The sequence below is a fragment of the Bos mutus genome, chromosome 14, assembly GCF_027580195.1.
Source record: "Bos mutus isolate GX-2022 chromosome 14, NWIPB_WYAK_1.1, whole genome shotgun sequence".
In the NCBI taxonomy this organism is placed as follows: Eukaryota; Metazoa; Chordata; class Mammalia; order Artiodactyla; family Bovidae; genus Bos; species Bos mutus.
Genome location: NC_091630.1, coordinates 35999972 through 36026395, shown reverse-complemented (window position 1 = coordinate 36026395; position 26424 = coordinate 35999972). Strand labels below are relative to the sequence as shown.

The window sequence follows — 26424 nt, the reverse complement described above, 5'->3', positions numbered from 1 at the left end:
AATAGATGTTGGCAATTTGATCTCTGGTTCCTCTGCCTTTTCTAAAACCAGCTTGAACATCTGGAAGTTTGCAATTCACATATTGCTGAAGCCTGGCTTGGGGAATTTTGAGCATTACTTTACTAGTGTGTGAGATGAGTGCAATTGTGCGGTAGTTTGAGCATTCTTTGGCATTGCCTTTCTTTGGGATTGGAATGAAAACTGACCTTTTCCATTCCTGTGGCCACTGCTGAGTTTTCCAAATTTGCTGGCATTTTGGGTGCAGCACTTTCATAGCATCATTATTTAGGATTTCAAATAGCTCAACTGGAATTCCATCACCTCCACTAGCTTCGTTTGTAGTGATGCTTCCTAAGGTCCACTTGACTTCACATTCCAGGATGTCTGGCTCTAGGTGAGTGATCACACCATTGTTGTTATCTGGATTGTGAAGATCTTTTTTATACAGTTCTTCTGCATATTGTTGCCACCTCTTCTTAATATCTTCTGCTTCTGTGAGGTCCATACTATTTCTGTCCTTTATCGAGCCCATCTTTGCATGAAATGTTCCTTTGGTATCTCTGATTTTCTTGAAGAGATCTCTAGTCTTTCCCATTCTGTTGTTTTCCTCTATTTCTTTGCATTGATCGCTGAAGAAGGCTTTCTTATTTCTCCTTGCTTTTCTTTGGAACTCTGCATTCAAATGAGCATTTCTTTCCTTTTCTCCTTTGCCTTTCTCTTTGCTTCTTTTCTCAGCTAAGACCTCCTCAGACAACCATTTTGCCTTTTTGCATTTCTTTTTCTTGGGGATGGTCTTGATCACTTTCTCCTATACAATGTCATGAACCTCCATAGTTCTCAGGCACTCTGTCTGTCAGATCTAATCTCTTGAATTTATTTGTCACTTCTACTGTATAATCATAAGGGATTTGATTTAGATCATACCTGAATGGTCTAGTGGTTTTCCCTACTTTCTTCAATTTAAGTCTGAATTTTGAAAATTGCATGCCCAGGACCTTTTAAAGCAGGTCACCATTATCTTCATTATCTCCACTATAGTTTGGCCTCAGATCAAACAATAGGGAGGGAACACAGCCCTGCCCTTCAACAAAAAAATTGAATTAAATATTTCCTAGCATGGCCCTGCCCATCAGAACAACACCCAGTTTTCCCCTCAGTCAGTCTCTCCCATCAGGAAGCTTCTATAAGCCTCTTATCCTTATCCATCAGAGGGCATACAGAATAAAAACCACAGTCACAGAAAACTAATCAAACTGATCACATGGACCACTGCCTTGTCTAACTCAATGAAATTATGAGCCATCCCATGTAGGGCCACCCAAGACAGATGGGTCATGTTGGAGAGTTCTGACAAAATGTGGTCCACTGGAAAAGGAAATAGAAAACCACTTCACTATTCTTGCCTCAAGAACCCCATGAACAGTATGAAAAGGCAAAAAGATAGGAAATTGAAAAATTAACTCCCCAGGTCAGCAGGTGCTCAATATGCTCCTGGAGATCAGTGGAGAACTAACTCCAGAAAGAATGAAGAGATGGAGCCAAAGCAAAAACAACACCAGCTGTGGATGTGACTGGTGATAGAAGTCAAGTGTGATGCTGTAAAGAGCAATATTGCATAGGAACCTCAAATGTTAGTTTCATGAATCAAGGTATTTTGGAAGTGGTTAAACAGGAGATGGCAAGAGTGAACATTGACATTTTAGGAATCAGTGAACTAAGATGGACTGGAATGGGTGAATTTAACTCAGATGACCATTATATCTACTACTATGGGCAAGAATCCCTTAGAAGAAATGAAGTAGCCATCATAGTCAACAAAAGAGTCCACAATGCAGTACTTGGAAGCAATCTCAAAAATGACAGAATAATCTCTGTTTGTTTCTAAGGTAAATCATTCAATATGACAGTAATCCAAGTCTATGCCCCAACCAGTAATACTGAAGAAGCTGAAGTTGAATGGTTCTATGAAGACCTACAAGACCTTCTAGGACTAACTCCCCAAAGATATTTCCTTTTCATTGTAGTATACAGGAATGCAAAAGTAGGAAGTCAAGAGATACCTAGAGTAACAGGCAAATTCAGCCTTGGAATACAAAATGAAGCAGGGAAAAGGGTAACAGAGTTTTGTCAAGAGAACGCACTGGTCATACACCTTCTTCCAACAACACAAGAGAATACTCTACACATTGGCATCACCAGATGGTCAATACCAAAATCAGATTCATTATATTCTTTGCAGCCAAAGATAGAGAAGCTCTATACAGTCAGCAAAAACAAGACCAGGAGCTGATTGTGGCTCAGATCAGTTCAGTTCAGTTCAGTCACTCAGTTGTGTCTGACTCTTTGATACCCCATGAACCACAGCACACCAGACTTCCCTGTCCATCACCAACTGCTGGAGTCTACCCAAACCCATGTCCATTGAGTCAGTGATGCCATCCAACCATCTCATCCTCTGTCGTCCCCTTCTCTTCCTGCCCTTAATCTTTCCCAGCATCAGGGTCTTTTCAAATGAGTCAGCTCTTTACATCAAGTGGCCAAAGTATTGGAGTTTCAACTTCAACATCAGTCCTTCCAGTGAACACCCAGGACTGATCTCCTTTAGGATGGACTGGTTGGATCTCCTTGTAGTCCAAGGGACTCTCAAGAGTCTTCTCCAACACCACAGTTCAAAAGCATCAATTCTTCAGCACTCAGCTTTTTTCTAGTCCAACTCTCACATCCATACATGACTACTAGAAAAACCATAGCCTTGACTAGACAGACCTTTGTTGGCAAAATAATCTCTCTGCTTTTTAATAATGCTGTCTAGGTTGGTCATAACTTTCCTTCCAAGGAGTAAGTGTCTTTTAATTTCATGGCTTCAGTCACCATCTGCAGTGATTTTGGACCCCAAAAATAAAGTCAACCATTGTATCCACTGTTTCCCCATCTATTTGCCATGAAGTGATGGGACCAGATGCCATGATCTTCGTTTTCTGAATGTTGAGCTTTAAGCCAACTTTTTCACTCTCCTTTTTCACTTTCATCAAGAGACTCTTTAGTTCTTCCTTACTTTCTGCCATAAGAGTGGTGTCATCTGGATATCTCAGATCATGAACTCCTTATTGCCAAATTCAGACTTAAATTGAAGAAAATAGGGAAAACCACTAGACCACCGTCACATAGTTACTTAGTTTAGAGACTGCTGAGTGCTCAGGGCCAAACAAAGATGCATAAAATACAAGCCCTTCACATATGAAGTTTCCCTAAGCAGGAGGGTGGGTGAATCTTGGGCAGAATTCCCAGCCACATGTGTTAACAGTAATGAGCACCCTTCCTTCTGTAATATTATCCACGATGTTATATGATAGTGGTTTTCCCTGTGTACAGATCTCTCCATAGACTGGAAGCTTCCTGAGGGCAATGACAAGGATTATTCATCTTTATGTCTTTGGTGTCTTGCATAGTGCCTGGTACAGCAATCCAAAAATGATGTTCATTTCTTTTGTTCATTCATTCAACAAAATCTTGCAGAGGTTCTGAACAGGGAGAGAGGTGCTTTATGAGAATATATAAGGCCATGTTGAAGTGGCCTGTGAGATGGCCCAATAGGAACAGGGGAATTGGGGCAGGAGGATGAGGAAGGAAGGAAGGACCATGTAAACAAAGGAGGGCAGGATGGGACAAATTCCATCAGCTACTATGCCTGGAATGCAGGGTGGATACCTCTGGAAGAATGGGCTGAAGTGTAATTGTAAAGGGCCTGGAATATTGGGCCAAGTATTCTTCTTGAATTGGTGCCATTAGACAGAATCTCTTTACTCTCCTCAGAACACTCAGGAGGTGGCATTGCTCTGGAGGAGACTGGGGAATCAGGGTCCAGGGGGCTTCTCTTTTAGAAAAATGTGCTGGGGATTTGTCTTCCGTCTTGGAAATGATATAGAGTGAATGCCGCGTAAGAACCAGAAGACTCCAGAGCTTATCTGTGTTGCTGATGATATTTCCTTAGGGAGGAGGCAGTGCATTATAACCAAGAGTCTAGGGTACCAGCTTCCATCCTGGCTCCATCCATTATCATCAGTGCGACCCAACCACTGTGCCTTAGTTTTCTGGATTGATAATGGAGTTATCAAAGTTAGCAAACTGGAGTTGATAATCACATCATCTCAAAGGTGTTAAAAGGTTTAAAGGAAATGATGCTCAGAAACCTATGAGAACAGTACTTCTTGGAAGGTAAGTGTTCCCCAAACGTTAACTACGATCATCTCTTCTCTTCTGTGGACCTTGGTTTCCTCACCCAAAGGCAGATAATTCATGTTCCCAACCACTTCTCCTGGGCCCTGACAGAATAAAATACGATTAAATGCATGAAAGCAATTTGGTAGTCAAGCTCTGCATAGCGGCAGGGTAGAGATAAGGCTGTTAATTATGATGTCCTTGGGTGAAACATAATCCCAAGAGCCTGGACAGGAAGGTGGGGTGTTCACGTATTTTCAGGTTGCTGGTTACAGGTGGGTGTGTGTGAATGACTTCTCTAGATGAAGTATGTCAAGATGAGGGCTCTAGTGTTTGACTGGTCAAAGATGGAATAAAGATGGAAATAGGGAAATTTCCTAAGCAAGAAATAAATAAGGTTGCAGCCCTACAGCCTTGTAAGCCATATAATTTCAAACTTCATAGTCTCAGACATCTGGGCTCTATTACCTGAAATCCCATTAAACCTTCAGTTTCATAATTCTGTGTAGAACTTGGTAAATTGCAAGATTCTGCTTATGGCCACCAGCCAGTTCAAGCAATTAATCACAAGGGTCCCGGAGCAGGATTGCAACTCATGCCAAATGGATTCTTTAAGGGGAAACTGTGTACACAAAAGAAATAGCCCCATCCACACAGTTTTGTAGCAACATGCTTTGTAGCTCTGCCAACCCAGAGAAATTATCTGTTATCATTAAGACATCCAAGTCTCATAACTTTTTCCTCAATGGAAATTCGTACTCACCAGCCCAAAGAAGATCCTCAAACCTCGTTAACTGTAATGTAGACTGTAACATGCCCAGAGCCAACAAGTCCAGTTCAGACTAAATGAAACCCTACCCTTTACCCACCCTCAGCGTTTTCTCCTTTGAGGGAACTCAACATGAACTGAGCTGTCTTTCCTTTTGAACTTTTCTAGAATGCCTGGACTGTTTGCATTTGCCCATATGTTCCAGGCCAAAGGGCCAAAACCCACAGCAGAGAAGTAACCTTGGAGCCTCTCTTCAGAATCCTGCTAGACATAGCCCAGGGTGAAAGGGCCCATCACAAAGGAATTATTTCTCCTAAGACTTCTTGCTTGGTTTTGCCAACTTGAAAGAGTTTATGTAAACAAGGTAATCTTCTATACTTTAGAGCGTTTATAAAGCCTTTCCTAATTACTGTTTTGTTTAGAGAGAGACTGGGAACATGATGGAGAACGGAGGGGAGCCTTGAGCCCTCCCTTCAGGCAGCAGAAAGGGGAGAGGGTGGCAGTCAGAATAAAGTTTATGATATGGGGAAAAGTATTGTGACTTCACCTTGCTTTTTAGGTTTCTTCTTTCTGAAACCCCCTTTATGCGAAATCGCTCAGTCCCCGTTTCTAATGCCACACAGCAGCCGTCTAGTTTAGTAGCCACTAGGTACACGTGACCATTTAAATTTAAATGAGTTGGGGCTTCCCTGGTAGTCCAGTGGTTCAGCCTGTACTTTCAGTGCAGGCAGTGAGGGTTCAATACCTGGTTGGGGAAGATCCTACATGCCTCATGGCCAAAAATTTTTTTAAATTAAAGTAGATATTTTCAGAGTCTTTAAAAGAAAGAAAAAGAAAGTAAATTTAAATGAATTAAAATTAATTTTATAGAAACATTAGCTACATGTCAAGTGCTCAAAATAGCCACAGGTGGTTAATGGCTGCCATACTGGATAAACCTGTGGTGCTGGAGAAGACTCTCGAGAGTCCCTTGGACAGCAAGGAGATCAAACCAGTCAATTCTAAAGGAAATAAACCCTGAATATTCATTAGAAGGACTGATGCTGAAACTGAAGCTCCAATATTTTTGGCTACCTGATATGAAGAGCTAACTCTCTGGAAAAGACCTTGATGCTGGGCAAGATTGAGCGCAGAAGGAGAAGGGACGACGGAAGAAGAGGTGGTTGGATGACATCACCAACTCAATGGACTTGAGTTTGTGCAAACTCCAAGAGATAGTGAAGGACAGGGAAGTGCTGCATGGACGGGTGTGCCGCAGTCCATGGGGTTGCAAAGAGTCCGACATAAGTGAGAAACTGAATGACAAAGAACATTTCCATCATTGCAGAAGCTCCTTTGGATGGTGCTGCTCTAGATGAAGAACCTCAACAGCCTTGCTACTCAAAGTGGAGGGCACAGACCTGCAGCACTGGTATCACCTGAGAACGTGTTAGACATGTTTGATCTGCATTTTAACAAGATACCCTGGTGACTCCTCAGATCAGATCAGTCGCTCAGTCGTGTCCAACTCTTTGCGACCCCATGAATCGCAGCACACCAGGCCTCCCTGTCCATCACCAACTCCAGGAGTTCACTGAGACTCACGTCCATCGAGTCAGTGATGCCATCCAGCCATCTCATCCTCTGTCATCCCCTTCTCCTCCTGCCCCCAATCCCTCCCAGCATCAGAGTCTTTTCCAATGAGTCAACTTTTCACATGAGGTGGCCAAAGTACTGGAGTTTCAGCTTTAGCATCATTCCTTCCAAAGAAATCCCAGGCAGTTCTTCGGCGCTCAGCCTTCTTCACAGTCCAACTCTCACATCCATACATGACCACTGGAAAAACCATAGCCTTGACTAGATAAACCTTTGTTGGCAAAGTAATGTCTCTGCTTTTGAATACGCTATCTAGGTTGGTCATAACTTTCCTTCCAAGGAGTAAGCGTCTTTTAATTTCATGGCTGCAGTCACCATCTGTAGTGATTTTGGAGCCCAGAAAAATAAAGTCTGACACTGTTCCCACTGTTTCCTCTTCTATTTCCCATGAAGTGATGGGACCGGATGCCATGATCTTCATTTTCTGAATGTTGAGCTTTAAGCCAACTTTTTCACTCTCCACTTTCACTTGCATCAAGAGGCTTTTTAGTTCCTTTTCACTTTCTACCATAAGGGTGGTGTCATCTGCATATCTGAGGTTATTGATATTTCTCCCGGCAATCTTGATTCCAGCTTGTGTTTCTTCCAGTTCAGCGTTTCTCATGATGTACTCTGCATGTAAGTTAAATAAGCAGGGTGACTCCTAGACACATTAAAATTTGAGAAGCAATGTTCTAAAATATCCTTCCCTTCTAAGAGTCTGTATAGTGAAATTGATCATTGTCCTTGGCACAATTCGTTCATTTTTATGTAGCTTGTGTCCCCTTGTGACCTAGAGGTTGGGATGGGGTGGGAAGTGATAGGGAGGTTCAGGAGAAAGGGGCTTCTATGGCTGATTCATGTTGATGTATGGCAGAAACCGACACAATAGTGTAAAGCAATTATCCTTCAGTTAGAAATCAATTAAAAAATAATAATAAAAGATTTACTCTTTGTCCAAAGAAGCTTGGGGTTAGGAGTAGTGATACTTAAAAGAGTGGTCCTCAGATGGGTGATGTGGGTGTGCCCTGCAAGTTTATTAGAAATGCACATTTACAGACCTACTCCAAACCTACTGAATCAGATTTTTCTCCACTCAGGGCCCCAAATCTGGGTTTTACCATGCTCTCCAGGGAATTTCCAAGCACAGTGAAGTTGGAGAAGCATTAGGCAAACACATCATCAGGTGATTCTAATACAGCAAGATAAGTATAATGAGACAGGAAATTCTCCAAGCCCTGCACCCCCAAGGGAGGGTTGGGGGCGGGTATCTTAGTAAATGTTCGGTGGAACAAATGTTGCTTGTCTGCTAAATTAAGTAGCTGATGCATGAATAGGCTTGTAGAAACTAAACAATACTGGGATGATGGACCTGGGGCTTTGGATGGATTGGATGGCTTGCTCAGGTCTTGCCTCTCCTGTCTGCCTCACTCTAAAACCCAGTATTTGGATCACTGCACTATATTATATCCAGGACTCTTGGTATTTTATTTCATGAAGTGAGCAAGACTATAAAGCAAATTTCCCCCACAGTCTGCACACTTTTCTCTGTCTGAAAGACAAATAACTACTATTTAAGTACTGAGGAGAAGATGTAGGGGCGCCCATGGATTTGTGCCAGGCTGGTTTCATGAGAATCACCAAGCTGCTTGTTAAATAGCGAGATTTCTAGACTTCCCTCTGGACACTCTGAATCAGAGGAAATTGGAGAGAGGCTAGACAAAATAAAAATTGTAAGAGCTCCTTGAGATGAGTCAGATGCAGTTGAGTTTGAGAACCTCAGACGAAAATGGCCAAGTTCTTATCACCCTGGAATTCAGAGACTCAGCTTAACCCACAGGAACCAGAGCTGATTTCTGAGATATGTGTAAGCCTCATCGTGTAGACTAGCAGTTTCATTGGTAGTAGAGCAGGAAGGGGATGAATACAGTGTCAGTGGGGTGTTTTTTCCTGTTAGTGCTGAGGAAAAGGAAAGGGGCAGCTTGTGCACAAGTGCATTCTTCCTCTCAGTGTGTGTGTGTGTGTGTGTGTCTAATGTCACTCATCTCAGGAACCCACAAACTCTGTACAGAGAGGCAGCAACCCAAGCTGATCATGACAGCAAAGCCTGCGCCAGAAAGACTCCCCTTACAGTATCCAGATTCCTTCACATTCTGAAACAATAGAATTGAGGGCTGAAAGGATAGAAGACAAAATCAAGGCCTTCCTACCCCACCTGGGTGTAAATGATTACCTAAAGGTCTTCCCATGGGGCTCTGGGCCCTCATGTGTCTTCTTAGCACTTGTGGCATCAGTGGGACCTGGACATGTCATAATCAGGTTGAACGTCGTAGCCTGGCCTGAAGGCTGCAGCTTCTCTAAGGTCCTATATCTCCCCAAGCCTGCCTCTTTATCTTTAAAGGGAGGTCATGGGATCTACCTCCTCAAGTTGCTGCAAAATGGAACAGGCTCTTATCACAATGCTTGACACAGACTACTTAGTTAAGGATAGTTTTTTACTACTGTGGTCATTGTGGTCTGTAGATTCTGAGTTAGTTGATGTTATCCAGAGAAACAGGATCAATAGGAGATATTGGTTTCCAGTAGGTGATATATCTGTATATCTATCTATAGATCCATCTATTAGAGAGAGATGGAGAGATAATAGAGAGAGATAGTAAAGAGATAGATAGATATTGCAAAGAATGGCTTACACAATTTTGGAGGCTGAGAAAGCCAAGGATCTGTAGTCAGCTAGCTGGAGACCCAGCAGAGCTGATAGTATAAATTCCAGTTCAAGCCCAAGTGCAAAGGCAGGAAAACACAGATATCCCAACTCAAAAGCAGGCATAGAGAATGAATTCTCCCTAAAGCAGCCTTTTTTTCTACTTGGGTTTTCAACTGACTGGATGGGGACCACCCACATTAGGGAGAGCAACTTGCTTGACTCAGTCTACTGATTCAAATGTTAATCTCATCCAGAAACACCCTCCCAGACACACCCGGAATAATGTTTAATCAACTATCTGGCCACCCCATGGCCCAGTCACATAAAATTAACCATCACAGAGTCATTACAGATTCCAGTTTACGGAGGGTTTTGAGAAGTTACAGGCTAGTTTGTGTGTGTGTCATCTGTTTTATTGCCCTGAACCCAAGTCCTCTGCCCTCCTGATACTCATCTTGTCTGAGATTCTGACCTCCATCTTCATCCAGTCAGAGGTAGCACTGATTTCTTCATCACATTCTCAGGAGGCGAACACCCCCCTCCTCAAACCATCAAGAAGGCTGGTAGTGGCAGAAATGAAACCAGTGGAGCTGAGAACACATGTGACTTCTCCCACCAGAGGGCTGGTGAGCAGAGTTGAGTTTTATTGCCACATAAATCCTTCTTTGTCCTTCTTTTATCTCCTAACTCCTTCCATACCTACTGATTAATTAATTGAGCATACCTGTTTAAAACATCCCATCTTGATTCTTATAATAGTATGCCTGTGAGGGTTCTAAAAGTTGGAAATGATTTAGTATCAGAGGTTTTGATTACATTGAATATAAAATCAAATAAAATGAGCAAATGATGAAGAGAAGAGGGGAGTGAGGTTTGAAATTAGCCTTATTTCCTGTACACACAAGAGGCACACTTAAGTTGGTTTTTATCTTGGCCTATTTTGGGAGTGATATATTTGACTCACAACCAGGAAGAGAAGAGAAACAAGGACCTGTACCCTCTAAACCATCTTCAGCACTATTGACATTTTGAGCTGGATAATTCTTTGAAGTGAGGGTCTGTCCTGTGCATCCCAGGATGTTTAGCAGGGTCCCTGGCTTCTACCCATTCGATACCGGTAGTATGACAACCAGAAATGTCTCCTGACGTTGCCCAATGGGAGAAAAATTGTACCCAGTTGAGAACCACTGCTCTAAACATAGGACAGCTTTAGACTGTGAGACAGAAATGTACTTTCTCTAGGCCAAACCTCTTATTTAGGGCTCTTTATGTGTAGGGTTCATGTTTGATGAGCATTCTTTGATAAAGACACAGCTACTTGCTTTGTCTCCTGCATTCCTGTTGGAGTTTAGCAACTCGCTTTCCTAATACATGTTTTCTATTGAGTCAGGAAAGCATTGTGGTGAGAACACATCTGCTTTCCAGTCTCAGCTCTGGGCACTTCAGCAGGACGGCCATGACAAGTTAATGAACCTAACCTCATTTTTTCTAGGTGTGTTGTGAGGATAATGCAATTCAGCCCTCAAAGATGGCAGTGGTGACTCACTGAGTACCTATAAAATCTTAGCTGGCCATCATAGCTGCTCAGTGAATATTAGTTCTGCTTCTTTTTTTTTTTATGATTTTATTTATTTATTTGGGCTTCCCATGTGGCACTAGTGGTAAAGAACCCACCTGCCAATGCAGAGGACCTAAGAGATGCAGGTTCGATCCCCAGGTCAGGAAGATTTATTTATTTTTGGCTAAGCTGAGAGTTGGACTGTGAAGAAAGCTGAGTGCCAAAGAATTGATGCTTTTGAACTGTGGTGTTGGAGAAGACTCTTGCGAGTCCCTTGGACTGCAAGGAGATCCAACCAGTCCATCCTAAAGGAGATCAGTCCTGGGTGTTCTTTGGAAGGAATGATGCTAAAGCTGAAACTCCAGTACTTTGGCCACCTCATGCGAAGAGTTGCCTTATTGGAAAAGACTCTGATGCTGGGAGGGATTGGGGGCAAGAGGAGAAGGGGACGACAGAGCATGAAATGGCTGGATGGCATCACCGACTCAATGGAAGTGAGTTTGAGTGAACTCTAGGAGTTGGTGATGGACAGGGAGGCCTGGCGTGCTATGATTCATGGGGTCTCAAAGAGTTGGACAGACACGACTGAGTGACTGAACTGAAACTGAACTAAAGCTGGGTCTTCATTGCTATGAAGGCTTTTCTCTAGTTGCAGCGAGCAGGGGCTACTTTCTAGTTGCACTGCACCAGCTTCTCATTGTGGTGGCTTCTCTTGTTGCTGAGCACAGGCTCTAGGGTAAGCAGGCTTCAGTAGTTGCAGCACATGGGCTCAGTAGTGGCGGCTCCCAGGTGCTGGAGCACAGGCTCGGTAGTTGTGGCACATGGGCTTAGTTGCTCCAAGGCTTATGGGATCTTCCAGAACTAGGGATTGAACCCGTGTCTCCTGCATTGGCAGGTGAATTCTTTACCACTGAGCCACCAGGGAAGCCCAGTTCTGCTTCTTATTGATTGTTGTGGAGGCAACTCTGGGTCTCCCTCCTTTGGACGGTGCATCTCACACCTGCTATAAATTGTCAGAGTGCATTCAGGACCCTGAAGTCTTCAAACATGAGTCATAGGAGAGACACTTTCAGATAGAAGATATGACCCTTCTGGTTGAATGGAAGACACTGAACAACCCTTTTAAGAGACGAAGTCTTCTTTCTTCTCCAATCTGTGAGAGACGGGGCTGCCCGCACACACCATCTTTTCTTTTTTCCCCAAACACTCCCTTGCGGCTGGAGTAGGGGGAGGTGACACTGGACATTCTCAGTCCCAGGCACGTTCTTGAATCCTCTCCAGGCTGGCCTTTGTCTCCAGGGCCAGCGTCTTCCTGCCTTTCAAGTGTCTGTTGTAAACTGTCCTTATCACAGAACTGTCTGTTGGCATCGGCACTAGTCTGGGTGAGAGGGGAAGCCAGCTGCATTCACTGTGGCCTTGGCAGGTGAGGGGAATGTTACCCATCACTGGAGGGGGCAAAGGCTTGGCCTCGGGGCTGTGTTGTTTCTGCTTCCTGACCTCTAGCTGTGGCGTTAGTACACTGACCTAATTGTATCTCTAGTTTCTCTAGGGAATTTTGAGAAGTTTCAGTAGTAATAATAATAAGCACCCATCACTTAGCAGATATTGACTGTTGGCCAAACACCATGCAAAGAACTTTTTCTGTGAACCCATTTCCGCATTACATCAACCCAGTGAGGTGGGAATCATGATCACTGTTTTAAAGGTGAGGATGTTGAGGTTTGGAGAAACTCACGTGTTCAATATCCTGTAGTTGCTAAGTGGTGAGCCTGGGATATCAACCAGATCTGCCTGATTCAGTAACTCATGCTTTTCAATCACTGGACTCTGATGTGGCCCTGCTCATGCTGGACTCTGAAGCTATTGCACTAAGGAAGGAAATAGCTCCCAGGATGCCTAAACCATTCAATAGCAATGTTGTTCACTAGTTGCAAATCCACACGTGGTCATTTCTGGGATGCACATGTTCCTTGAGTAGTCCTCGTGTGCATGCATGCATGCTCAGTCATGTCCTACTCTTTGCAACCCCATGACTGGACCCTGCCAGGCCCCTCTGTCCATGGAATTCTCCAGGCAAGAATACTGGAGTGGGTTGCTATGCCCTCCTCCAAGGGATCTTCCCAACCCAGGGATCGAACCCACATCTCCTGCATTGGCAGGCAGATTCTTTACTGCACCACTTGGGAAGCCCGAGTAGTCCTTAGATTCAAGAAAGAAATAGGCACAATTCCCACTCATTTGCAGCCCCAACTACAGGATTAGGTCTCCAGTAAAATTAGATATTGAATTAAGCCCTAAAAAAGAAAAACCTCTCCTTCTGCAACATCAGTTTCTTCTTCATTATTTCACAACCATTTATTAAGCAAGTTCTGTATATGTGGCACAACACTTTGCATTAGGAAGACACACAATAAGATGTGGTAGCACCCTCAACAATTTAGGAGAAGAGATGGATGCATTAAACTTATGTTATTCTTAATAATTCTTTTTCAAGGTCACACATTTTCCAGAGCTGATTTTAGCAAAAGTCTGAGTGATACTATGTAATGTCAGATTCCTAGAAATCTGTTATTCCAGCTACATGTGTATACTTGCATGCATACTAAGTTGCTTCAGTTGTGTCCAACTTTTTGAAATCTCATGGACTATAGCCCACCAGGCTCCTCCATCCATGGGATTCTCCAGGCAAGAATACTGGAGTGGTTTGCCATTTCCTCCTGTACATTCCAGCTATACAGTTCCTTTAAGGGTTGGCTTGGATAAAAGATTTTTATTTGCATCAGTTTCCAACCCCCTTTAATAATGCTGGAATGTTCTCTTAATTGAATTATAAAGATTTCTTTTCTTAGTAGTATTAGTGAATGAAGATAACTGTGGATGCTTTAGTTAGCCAAGGCTCATGGATCAAAGTTGCACCCTTGTGAACTGAATTTTTTTGTTCTTTTGTAAAACATCGTGACAATAATAAATCGAAGTCCTAAAGCCTTCACTTTTCCCTACATTTCTTTTTTATACATATGTGTAAGTTTTTTTAACTTTTTATTTTGAAGTAGAGTTGATTAACAATGTGATATTTTCAGGTGTATAGCAAAGTGATTCACTTATACATATATTTGTATCTGTTGTGTTGTTTGGGTTTTTTCACATTCTTTTCCCATGTAGGTTGTTACATGAACAGAGTTAACACGGAGCAGAGTTCCCTGTGCTCTACAGTAGGTCCTTGTTGGTTATCCACTTTAAATATAGCCATGTGGACATAAGTTTTGTATTGTGGTGTATCGTAACTGCTCACCATGTTGCTACATAATCATCATCATCATTACTTTAATGGCCATGTAATCATTCATCTTATTAATGTACTATGATTTACTTAACCTAAATTTTTAACAATAGGAAACTGGTTGTTTTCTACATTTTCCACTATTATAAATAACCTCTGGGTTGCACATTTGTGCATATAACTTCTTTCATTTTCCTTAGGATGCACTCCTAGCATGGAAACAGAGTCAATGAATGTGAATTCTTAATATTTTTTAAATAAATTGACACTATTTTTCCAGCTTATAATGCCACCACAATATATTAATATTCTACTTTCATTAGTCTTATCAGTAGTGTATATTATTTTATATTTAATACACTGAAATAGCACCTTACTTTTGTCTCAAAAATCATAAGTTTTAATGAAACACATAAATTGTGCATTCTCTCATGTTTTGAAAAGCCTGTTTTAAAGCCTAGGAATTTTTTTTTTTAAATAGTAAGAACTTTTGATTTCTCCCCATTGCCCAATAGTTTGGGGTATTAAATAAAGCTAATACCAAAATATTTTTTCTGAGCAAAATATTCAATTGGCTCTTTTATTAACTAAGTAGTGAAGACCTGTGTATATTGTATAGGATCTATAGGGAGTACTGAGATAAAAGGCAATTAGAAAATGAAGTTTGAAAAATTAGACGAATATATCTGTACCAGCATTGCCAAGGTCAAGAGCATGTTTGCCATTCAAGTAGTTCAATCTGCTCAGGTTTTAATGACTTTCTCTACCTAATCGCTAACCTACTCAGCCAGTCTGCCTTTTCAACTAACAAAGGCAGGACCTCCACCCATACTGCTTCCAATATTTCCTTCTGGGTTTTATCCTGGGAAAGCTTCTTAATGCAGAATGAAGTGCCCCCGCTACTGACTATACACACCACCCCCCATGAAATGCTTCCACACCATTCCCAATCTGATCTTCCAGATCAAGTAAATGCATGAAACCCCACAGTGTACAGATGGGTTCCCAAACCACAGCCCTGTCCTAGGGCCGAATGCCAGTTCCAAGGATCTGGTTTTCCCCTTCCTTGCATTCAAGTTCACACATCCCTGAGAGAAATATCTTCCATGCTCTGGGAAAAAAAGGAAGGACATTCCAAGAATACAACCCATCACTGTAATTTGCCTTGGAGTTGAATCACCGTTACCTCCACTAGAGCTTTCTCTTTGACCTAAGGATGTTGAGGTTTGTTTGAATATGATTATTGCTACATACCAGAATATGGGAATATAAAGAAATTTATCATGTTTTCTTCTTTTTCCTCTTGCAGCCTCAGCCGAGGGTTCTCCATAAATGCAGTTAGCCTTCCAAGCTGCTGTCCTGCCAGTCAATACGAACATGGCCTGTTCCTCACAGAAAGACTAACTCATGGCACTGCCAGAAGATATCCTTGGAGCATTGACAGATTAACCAGATTAACTGAAAAACCACCCATTCAGTCAAGATTACGGGCTGTGGAAAATCTTAGTTTGCTCTGGATTTTTAAATGAGGTGCATAATATACAGTGCCAACTTGTTCCAAGTGGTCATTGGCAGACCATTAGCTGGAAAATTGCTTCCAGTTTTCATCACTGTGCATAACTGAGGCTCCCTTTGGGGAGCTGTCTGTGCCCTTCACTACAGGTCCTGTTTTAGCATGACAACTACTGGATTATTTTATTATGTGTGCAGATGGCATGATGTGTTAGAAAAAAAAAAATTCCAGCAGTCCTGCAATCTCAGTGGAAGTGTTCACAATATTATGCCCTGGTAGGAATATAAACATGTCTCGATTGTGTTAGTTATGGTGTCTAAAGGTAGTCTGTCCAACTCTTCAGCACTTTACATGATAACCCTACACTGAAACACATAAGCACGTTCAGTACATGTGAGAAGACAAGTCTTTTCTTCTTTCTTATAAATTTTGTCCTATTTTGGCTCAGACTGTCCAAGGCAAGACTCCACTCCCAGCGTATACCCCATAGTTTGGGACAGATTGGTAAACATGGCCACAATACTGTTAGACTTAATCTCTTGACACTTTACTGGATTTCTTACAGCACCAAAGGGAGATAAAGGTGGGCCTGGGGAATGGTGGTTGTTTCCTCTTGTTTCCTCTTCTTGGGCACAACTTACCACAAGCACATCCATACACTCAAACACAGGAGGCTTCTTTCTAATTGGCCAGTGTACATAGTCTCTCTTTCTATAGAAGAGTTCTTTCACCAAAAATGGGGGGAATGGCCATATTTTCATCCTAGACTATGGTGCGTTGATAGTAAGGACAGCAGAATAAAGGGGTGTGACTTTAACACTTTGGAAAACTCTTCAGGTCAAGTGTTGAACTCAGTTCTCTGAAGAGGAAAAAATAGTGTGACCCCCTGCATGTCTAGAGAAGCAAGAGTTTCCAGCCACACACTAGGTTTCTTCCTCAGAAGAGAACCTACTAGTCCTTTTTAATCCTATCTGGAATTATACCCGTAACTAATATTTTTTACTATGTTTTACAACAAAGCACAGTCCTGGGGTGCCAGTCAGCCCAGTTATTGCTTGTCCTTAGGAGTTAGAGGAATGTTCATGTTGACTGACCCTATATCATGCTTTAGGCACTTTTTCCCCCTGAAAATGTAAAGTTGACTGAATCAGAAACTCAGCCAAGTATGTTCTGTGTGCCTGTAATCCCAGTCTGTGGATCGCAGGGATAGGAGACTTTTCTTTAAATACATGTAACAACCCTGGGACCCAGCCAGCACAAGCAAGCTTGGCATTTCAGAGGGTCACCAGACACACACTCATTGTCTGTTCTCCCCACATCTTTCCACCCCTGGGGGTATCAGGAAATGCACAGCCCATTAGAAAACGTCCCTGCCTGCGATTTGGAAGCTTGACAGGGAAGGAGGGAGATCCAAAGGTGATCCAGGTGAGTCACCGGGCCAGATGACTCACCGCGAGCCTGCAGGCTGTGGTGCCAAAGGGGGCTTCCAAGCGGGAACTCACAGGAGCTTCAGTCACCACCGAGATCTGGCCCTTTGGTGGGTCAACATCAGGATCAACACTGTAATTCTTTACAGATCCAAAATTAAGAGGCCAAAGCCTAGCTGCCAATGCCCCTGGACACCTCAGTCTCCACCACCCAACTCCTGAGGTTCAATTCCAACAGCAGAGTTCACGCCAGTCTTTTGTTTCTTCCTTTCTTTAGAAATCAAGTGTTTATTGAGCATCTACTATGCGCCAAGCATTGAGCTGGGGCACTATGGTTTACAAGGTAGACTCTCCCTGCCCTTATGTCTCCTCCTCCCAAACACTATCCCAACCCCACCTTTTCCACACTGAAAACTGAATTCAGACAGCATTCACCCCTCCGGAGCAATGTGGGGGAGACGGTCGCGCACAGCTCCCGTGACTGAGGAAGCAGGTGGCAGAGGGGGAAGTAATGGACAGCATCAGGCCACGTATTTGCACCCGTCATGTACAGCCAACCCTTCCGGCACCCAGATTTAGCTGATGAGAGCTTCCCAAAGCAAGTTTCAGTTGCTTCTCTTGATATCCACCCTGGTCACCTATATTCCCATCCTTTATACAGGAACAGCCATTCATCATTGTACTGGCATCTCAGAAAGCCCAGTTCTATAACTAGTCCTGGAGACACAGAATTGGGCCTGAGGAACTCGACAGAACTACTGCCAGGTGCTGAGATACCGTAGCTGGGAATGCACTAGTTTAGCCGGGAACGTTAATGATTGTTAACACCCTTGGAAAACCGAGCATGCTTTATGGTGCAGATAGATATTCATTAAATGATGGTGATTCATCCTAACTTTGGCTTTTGCAAAATATGTTATGAACAAGTAAATAAGTAGAGTTGTCTAGCCCTTTTCTTTTGAGTCAAGTGTACTGGACAGTTATTTAAAGATAGTGGGTAAAGGTGGAAATAAGAGAGGGCAAAGATGGAGACAATGAAAGAGCCCCATTGAAGATGGCTTCTCTAAAAATGCCTTAATTCCTGGCACGTACCACATATTTGCATATGAACTACTACTGTTTTCCAAACTGTCAGCCTCTGTTTGAAATCATTTGAGGGCATGGTTTTGGAAACGTGGTGGCTTAAAACCAGAACAGTCATGACCTAAACCAGCAAAACTGGAGAAACGATTTCCTTCTCAGCCTTGGGATTCTTTGTTCTGTGCTGACCCACAGTTACCCATGGCTACTTCCTGCTGTGTTGTACCTTCTTCCCAAGATGCGTGTAGGACATTTTACCTCCCAGAGATGGCTCTGTTGAGTTTTGTTTAGGAGGAGGCAGGAAATGAGGAGGGAGAATATAAAGGCTTTGATGTCTCAGGGCTGTAAACTGTTGATGCATTAACTTTTCCTCTTACTTGAACTTGTGCTGCACCTTTTATTAAAAGTCTGGCCCCTGCACTCACAGGAAAGGCACTCTTGGGAATGAACAGAACGAATACTTATCAGACTCTCGGGTGCCAAGGAGGATAAGCTCAGTTCGGGCTCCAGATCGGAATTTAAATATGCAGAGTATCGGTGGTTCTGCTAGGGTGAAAAACACATCACCCGAGTAGTTTAAGATGCACCTGGGGGACAGAGACACTATCGGCTTTCTTGTGGGTAATGGCACGTCTTTGATTCCCTGCTTAGGCTCCGTGAGGTGTATAACTGTGCCATCCACTTCTACCTCCAGATTACGGGGAAATAACCCGGATTCCCTCCAGAGTCCCTTCTCAGTTGCCCAGACAGAGGCGAATAGTCCTTCATTCTAGGGGAATTAAGCCTCTTTTTTAACCTTCAAAAGGAAAGGAATATCAACCTTACGTGAGACTATAAATGAAGGGTTAAAACCTCTAATAGATGCACTCCCTGGTTTCTTACAAATGCTTTCTTTGTCTGCAAATGTCACATAATTGTTTTGGGATAGGAACAATACAAGTCTGATGGAAGAAAAGTTTTTAAGACCCCCTTAGTACTTTTGTTTTACCAAAACCTCCTCTTCCAGTGCATTAGCAGCTTCAATCTTTGTGATGCTTTCCTCTGCATTCTTTAGAGTAATTTTGTTACTTGACAACTAGACTTAAAGCTGCCTGTCGTCTCTTTCTAAAAACTTAATCTTTAAAAAGACATCAATTCTTCTATGCCTTAAAGGCTGTTTTTGTTCACCTCTCCCACACCCCCTCCACCTCACTTTCTTGCTTTTTTGTGTGTGTGGTTTTTTTTTCCTTTTAATCTCTTTCTTTTCACATGGTTCCTTGGGTAGATTTCATGTATTCTATAAAGAACTCAAACAGAGAAACATAGTTGTCACCTTTTTTCCCCAGGACTGACTAAGAATTCCTTCTTAAGTTTGATCTTGGTGAAAGCTAGTTGCCCAAACACTGGGACAAGGATTCTGATCTGGGGGCGGGGTGGGGGGTTGGTGGTGGTGATGGCAGGTCAGTGCCGATAATCAAAACAAGGGCCGTGTGATCACAAGAGAGGACAGCCCAGGAGATGGACCTGCTCAGGACACGGCTGGGGACTCAGTTTCAAAGACAAGCAGGTCCTTCTCCTTAGTCTCCTGAGATGTGAATCTCATCCTGTAGCCAGAGTTTATCAATGTGAAATATTCGTGGCTCTGAGACACAGCTTCAGGGTCAAAGAGAACTGTGCTTGCATTGTTTTGCTCTGCTGACTTACTCCAGGAAGGAGATGGGGAGCCTTCTTTTGAAGGTGAACCACCTGTGGGAAGCTTAAGGAAAAATTAGCCAAGGAGGTTACACCAGCCCTTAATAAAAAGCACAAAATAGAGTCTTCCCTGAAGATCTCATTTGGGAAGATGGCTAGGAGCATGGTACCCTGGTTTCTTCTGGCCATCATCTTGGCTCTGCAGGGAAAATTCTGGGCAAGTGTGGCAAGCCCTAAGATCTGACCTTTTCAGGGTGAAATTTGCCTGTGACAGATAGAAGTGCCTCTGAGTAGGGACTGGTTTTAGACATCCTGCTCAACTGGAGAATTCCATGGACAGAGAAGCCTGGCGGGCTACCATCCGTGGGGTCGCAAGGAGTTGGAAACGAGTGAACGACTAACCCTGACTGACTCAGCAGCACAGACTGAGAAATTACCAACACAGAACAGCAAAAAAGGGGTGTAGAAGGCACTGTAAATCTGGAGTTTCCATTGCCACATATACCGCTATTTTAAAACCTTGCAGAGCCCCAAGCATCCTTACTTTAGAGGCTCCTTTCCTCAATTGTATCAAGCACTGGAAGGCACCAACAGCTTAGGCCTCATAAAATTTCAAAGTAACCATATGACTTGCATTGAATTGCAGGTGACCGGCTTACGTTATAGATATTTAAACATTACTTCCGATTATACAATATCTTTTTCAGCTGTGGGAGCCAGTGGCATGGGGTTTCATTGTTTCCTTCATTGTTGTTTTGCAAACCTCCAACATTTATGGAAGCCTTAGAAAGGCTCTTAAAACCAGGCCTTTTTGCCTAAAGGACAGTGATTGAAACAGCCATTTGATCTAAACAAGGAGACTGTTAAATTAAGCCAAAGTTGGAGATACTACCACCTAAAATCTTTAAGGCTGGTTGCCTTCTGCATTGTTTATAGCCTTTTAAATTTCAGCCATTAGGATCAAAGGAAATAAATAGGCTGCTTTCACGTGGCCTTGGCACAGTAGCACACACAACTACTACAGGTGGAATTCTAGGCTGAGTTGATGTGCCAAAGCACACAGATCTGTCTTATGTGGTTGTATTTAATCACCACCACCCACCCCTCAATTTCTATGAAAATATATTCAAATGCTTTACTCACAAGAAAATTCTAAAATGAGACTCATTATTTAGATCATTGCTTCTCTCATAGGAAGGGGTATTGATTTTGTGACATAACCTTGAAGAAAATCACCTGCCATTAAATACCTTGATGGTCACTTCTGTTCCAATCCACAAGCATACCCTGGTCTTCTTCCATCTCCTCAGAGGGCTGCCCGGCCTCCCTCTTAAGTAGCACACGTGTTATAAAGACCCCTTCTAAAGCTCTGAATAGACTCTCTGTTCAAGCATAATTCCAAAAATGCAATTTGAATTTTGAGTACCACCTTGGTCCTTGATATGACTCCCTAAATTAATTCTAATTCTTTATATCTATTTTCAGTGTTTTTTTAAGCCACAGTCAACTGCATTTATATGTTTGCATTGGTCACTTCCCACTCACTCTGTCGCAGCTTTTGAGCAAGCCTAGACTATAAAGAATCTGCCTGCAGTGCAAGAGACCGGGGTTTGATCCCTGGGTCAGAACAATCCCCTGGAGAAGGGAATGGCAACCCACTTCAGTATTCTTGCCTGGAGAACCCCATGGACAGAGGAACCTGGTGGGCTACAGTCCATGGGGTCACAAAGAGTCAGAAACAACTGAGCAACTAACACCTTCACTTTTACACCAATTCCCATTTAAGACATTTGAGAAAAGACCAGAAATATTTCCCTGTGTACCAGCTGCAGAAGTTTTGAAGCCCATAACCAGGTTCTTCTTCACATCAAAAGGCCCCTGTTCATAGGTGGAAACCTTAAAGAGAAATGGGGGCATGCAAGGGGGTAGGAATCACATTTGTACACTGGAAGCTTTGTCTTTTTCATCATAATCTCACTCTCCCATCACATCACCCTTCTCTTTCTAAAAGCAGTAGCCTCTTTGCTGAGTGAGTGTTGACCTCCCACTTGGGGCAGTCGGGGTTCCACTTTCTTAAATTCACTCAAGGAGAATTAGAAGGCTCTCAGGGGCTCTGAGTGATTCCAACACCCCTACTTTTCCTTCCCCAGTCGAAAAACGCTATCCTTATGTGGCCATGTTTGACGAGACCATGATTTAACAAGTGGAAGTTCCTATTTCAGAGAGCTGAATAAAGCCAGCTTCTTGACCCTGCCCTGTCTCAGTCGTGATTGGCACAGAAGCAACTCATCTGCTGAAAAGCCAAGGCAGCACGAATGTTTTGAAACAAATTCCACTAAAACTCTTGTGTCACTCTATCACACCTGCTGTAGTTCCAGTTAATCCAACTATTTAGTATTGTTAGGTACCAAATTAAACAGCTGTACACAAAATTTTAGAAAAAATCAACACTGTAACACAATTATACATTAGCCATCAAAAGTACCCGAGAAAAGAAAATATTGAACTGTTGTTTCTGTACTTGAATTATTCTTAGGATTCTGTGGAGAGTGGCACTGCTCTGATAAAGGGGAAACCGTTTCGAATTCAAGAATACTTGCATTCAAGAGAAATTGCACGTCTCTCTGGGCCTTTGCTCATCTGTCTGGGATGTTACCTGTTCTGTCTTAGCAGACAGGGTTGTTTGGAGGCCAAATTGAGCCAAGGGGAGAAGCTGTTCTGTATCACCAATGTCTATGTATTCATCATGGTGAGCAGGGCGATGGGCTTTCATCAGTGAGTTCCTTTCCCTTGTATTATGCCTTTCCCTCATAGCTGTTTTTACTGAGTCCATTCTGGGATGCTAAAAAGTAAAACGGTAAGAAAGCACCAATCAACATTTTGGGGAAGCTACCAAATTATTTGAAGGGATGCTACTTAGGAAGAAACTTCCATAGATGTTTTGGTACAACTTATAAAAAAGGTAAAGGTAACTCAAGCATTTTGTATGCACACACAATACATGGGGGCTGGTCTGCAGAACCTATGGCTAGGGTGAACATTTATCTCCCCCTCCCAAAGGTTTAGAGCACTGTGACCGAGCTGAGGGAGAGAGTTCCGGCTGGGCTGAGCACAGGTGAAGATTGCCAATCCTCAGGTTAAAGAAAGCCAATGAAGTTGATGAATTGCGGGTCACAGGAAACAGCCACATCGAACTTCCTAGATGAGCTGGTGTCTTTGTGCTAGGAAAGGAAGAGGAAGAAAAATCACACCATGTGAACTGAATATAAAATGAGTGCTTTCAGTTGCATATGAGTGGGAAAAATTCTGACCAAAAAAAAAAAAAAGTTCACTATTTTATAAACACTAACAAACATGGCTATAAAAGCACATTTCATAACACAAAAGCCTACGTAGATGGGAGACATTTTTATAGCTTCCTTAAGTGAGTAGTTAAACCAGCAGTCTGAAATCTCTTAGTCCCCTAAGAGTGGTTAATTAAATATTTTCCTTATTCATTGCCCACAACTGTGGGTTGTTGTTTTTTTTCCTTTATGCACCCTAGAAAAATTCCCAAGACTAGACTTAAGGAGGACACAAGCTGGTTATGTAGTAAAATAAGAGTACCTTTTCTGTTGGATGTTCATTTTAGTTCCCTGAGTTCCCAGGGCATACAATGTTTAGAAACTTCTTTCTCTAAACATAAGAATTATTGCACACCACGATTTTGAACTACCGATTTCCATATCTTAAGCAGCTATCAACTTGCCAATTCCCTTTGGGTCTTCTTTACATTTTTCTTATAATGTTTCCTTGTGTTCTGGGTTGTCCTCAGAAAGAGTTTCGGGGGTGGAGGGGGCATGATTCTTTTTAAATTGATAGAAATGAAACTACAGATTTTTGCCCCCTTGTATCTGTGAGCATGATCTCTATCAGGCTTAAAAATCTGCTTTATCATTTTTGTATATTTGACTATTTTGTATTCAGCATTACTTGATTCCTTATGTGCATGGCAATGTATTAAAATGTGGGATTTCTATTACCGTGTAAAAGTGTTTTGATTCTGATTTTCAAACTATATCCTTGGGGAAAAAAATTACATTAAACTTTTCATTTCTATTTTCTTCAGCTCATCAGCTTTGCAGAAGAAAAAAAGAAAGTTAACAGCATTTCACTTTCCCTGTGTTAGCTAATGATGCAATTCATAGTGGAAAATTGTCCTCAATTATGCTGTGTTTCCTGGAGAAATAATATATGTGGAATGAATTGGTGGCCTCCCTCCAGCTCCCAGCACACAGAATTCCCCCAGCACCAAATCCCACCAGCATGATGGCTATTACCACTGAACACTTTCCTGTGGAGCACAGCTGGGTGAAAGACACAGTTCTGTTCCTCCGCAGATACGCTAACACCCTGGAACGAGATGGCATGACAGATCCTGGCCTGCCAATTACCTTTCACCCCAGAGAGTCTTACGTGCTTATCACTGCATGATTGATGGCATCCCCCAGCACCTCTATCTCCATCTCTCTCAGGTGATGACCAAGTGCCAGCTATCTGTATTTTATCAATTGAGATGCCTTCAAGTAACACCTGCCTAAGAGATCGGGGTACGAGGGCCGTTCTCTAGTTCAGCAAACATCTAGAGATACTCCACTCTCAACCACGTATTTAAAAGACACCAACTTTATTTTTTCCTCAAAAAAAACCCACTGAGTAATACAATGCACCAAATATAACAATAGACCATTTTATCTGCTCCAAACTCCCATTTTCACCCTTCCCTTTCTCAAGGAAACATTGTAATGAGTACTTACAGCCATTATGACTTTGCTGAATATGATAAATTGCCTCAATTGATATTAGACACTTCCTTCCCCAAAAGGAAAAAGGACCGTGTAAATCACATGAAAAAGAAAGGAAACACTCATTGCCTTTTTTATTATTATTACATGTTTACAAAGAATCTAGTGTTCTGGGGGATTTGAGGGTTTTTATTTTCCCCAGAAAAGGTTTCCAAAAACAAAACGTGTGAGAACCTTTTACTTTAGTTTACTGACCATATATAAAACTTCTAAAGCTGTCTACACACACTATAACTCTAAAGGCACAATTTTCTCCCACTGTCTATTCACACAAGTTAAGAACATGGAAAATGGGGCATGTTTTTTTGTCAGTGAACTTCTTCAGAAGATGTAAAACTAGACCCCTACAACCCCCGCTCCTCTTTGTCCTGACTTTTCTTGGATCATTTTTGGCTATTTTTTCCTTTTCTTTTTTTTTGGTCCATTCCTCATAATTTCCTTCCTTTTCCTCTGTCAGTTCTCTGACTTTAACTTATTGCTCCCTTTCTGTGTGCTTCTCTTGATGCCTTTCTCTGCCTTACCTTCTAACACCTCTATATTACCTCCTTCTCTCTCCCTTTCTCCGTCTCAATCTCTAACCTATTTTACCTTTCTCCTTTCTTTTCCCTCTCTGTGGGGTAGGACACTCATCTTATTTGTATCTCCATCTCTTGGTATATAATAGTTGCTTAACAATGTTAGGCCAACTGAATTAAACTTGGTTCCTAATTCTTCCCACCTTATTTCCTTCCTTTCTGCTGAGCCTACCAACTGCCACAAGCTCTTCATTAAGCAAATAAACTCATGGTAATAAAGATGAAAGCCAGATGTGTTTTCAGACGTGGGTGTTTTCAGAGGTGGGTGAATGGTAGCAGGTTACCTAGGTAGCTTTATGTAACCCAAGCCAGAAGTATGCACATTTCCCTAAGTACCACTTTGCCAGTACAAAGAAAGCTTTCCTGCCATCTCTGCATTTCAGAAACTCATGCTTGCCTGGATAAATGTGGTGGCCATATTTGAACCAAGGGTAGACACTATCACACAGAGTGAAGTAAGTGAGAAAGAGAAAAACAAATGTTGTATATTAACACATATACGTAGAATCTAGGGCTTCCTCATGGCTCAGATGGTAAAGAATCCACCTGCAATGCAGGAGGCTTGGGTTCAATCCTGGTGTTAGGAATATCCCTTGGAGAAGGGACTGGTTACCCACTCCAATATTCTTGCCTGGAAAATCCCATGGACAGAGGAGCCTGGCAGGCTGCAGTCTGTGGAGTCACAAAGAGTTGGACATGACTGAGCAACTAACACGTACTTAAGGGGAATCTGAAAAGAACTGGTATAGATGATTTTATTTACCAAGCAAAAATAGAGACATAGCAACTGTGAAATAAAACTGTAATAGACATAGAGAACAAACATATGGATACCAAGGGAGAAGTGGGGTGGGATGAATTGGGAGATTGGGATTGACATACATATACTACTGATACTAAGTATAAAGTAGATAACTAATGAGAACCTGGCGTAGCACATGGAACTCTACTCAGTGCTCTGTGGTGACCTGAATGAGAAGGAAATCCAAACAAGAGGGGATGTAATACATAAAGCTGATTCACTTTGCTGTACAGCAGAGCCTAACACAACAGTGTAAAGCAACTATACTCTAATTAAAAGGATAGTTATGTCATGAGAAGTTCACCATCAGAATTATGTGTTATGTGACCCAGCAATCCCACTCCTAGGCATATACCCTGAGGAAAC

General features: G+C 42.4%; 1 protein-coding gene across 5 annotated transcripts in view; it reads left to right on the top strand.

Moving 5' to 3' along the window:
- Nucleotides 1-23849, top strand: part of SAMD12 (sterile alpha motif domain containing 12) — a 451014-nt gene extending 427165 nt beyond the window's left edge. For 2 of the 5 annotated variants that reach the window (XM_070382196.1, XM_070382195.1), the window contains exon 6: nt 15456-23849. In XM_070382196.1, coding sequence (XP_070238297.1) covers nt 15456-15675 — 220 coding nt within the window. In that variant the 3' untranslated portion in view covers nt 15676-23849. Of the gene's footprint in view, nt 1-9832; nt 9944-15455 lie in introns of all 5 variants that reach the window. The other 3 variants (XM_070382197.1, XM_070382198.1, XM_070382199.1) reach the window with 3 other exon arrangements.
- The last annotated feature ends 2575 nt before the right edge of the window (nt 23850-26424 follow it).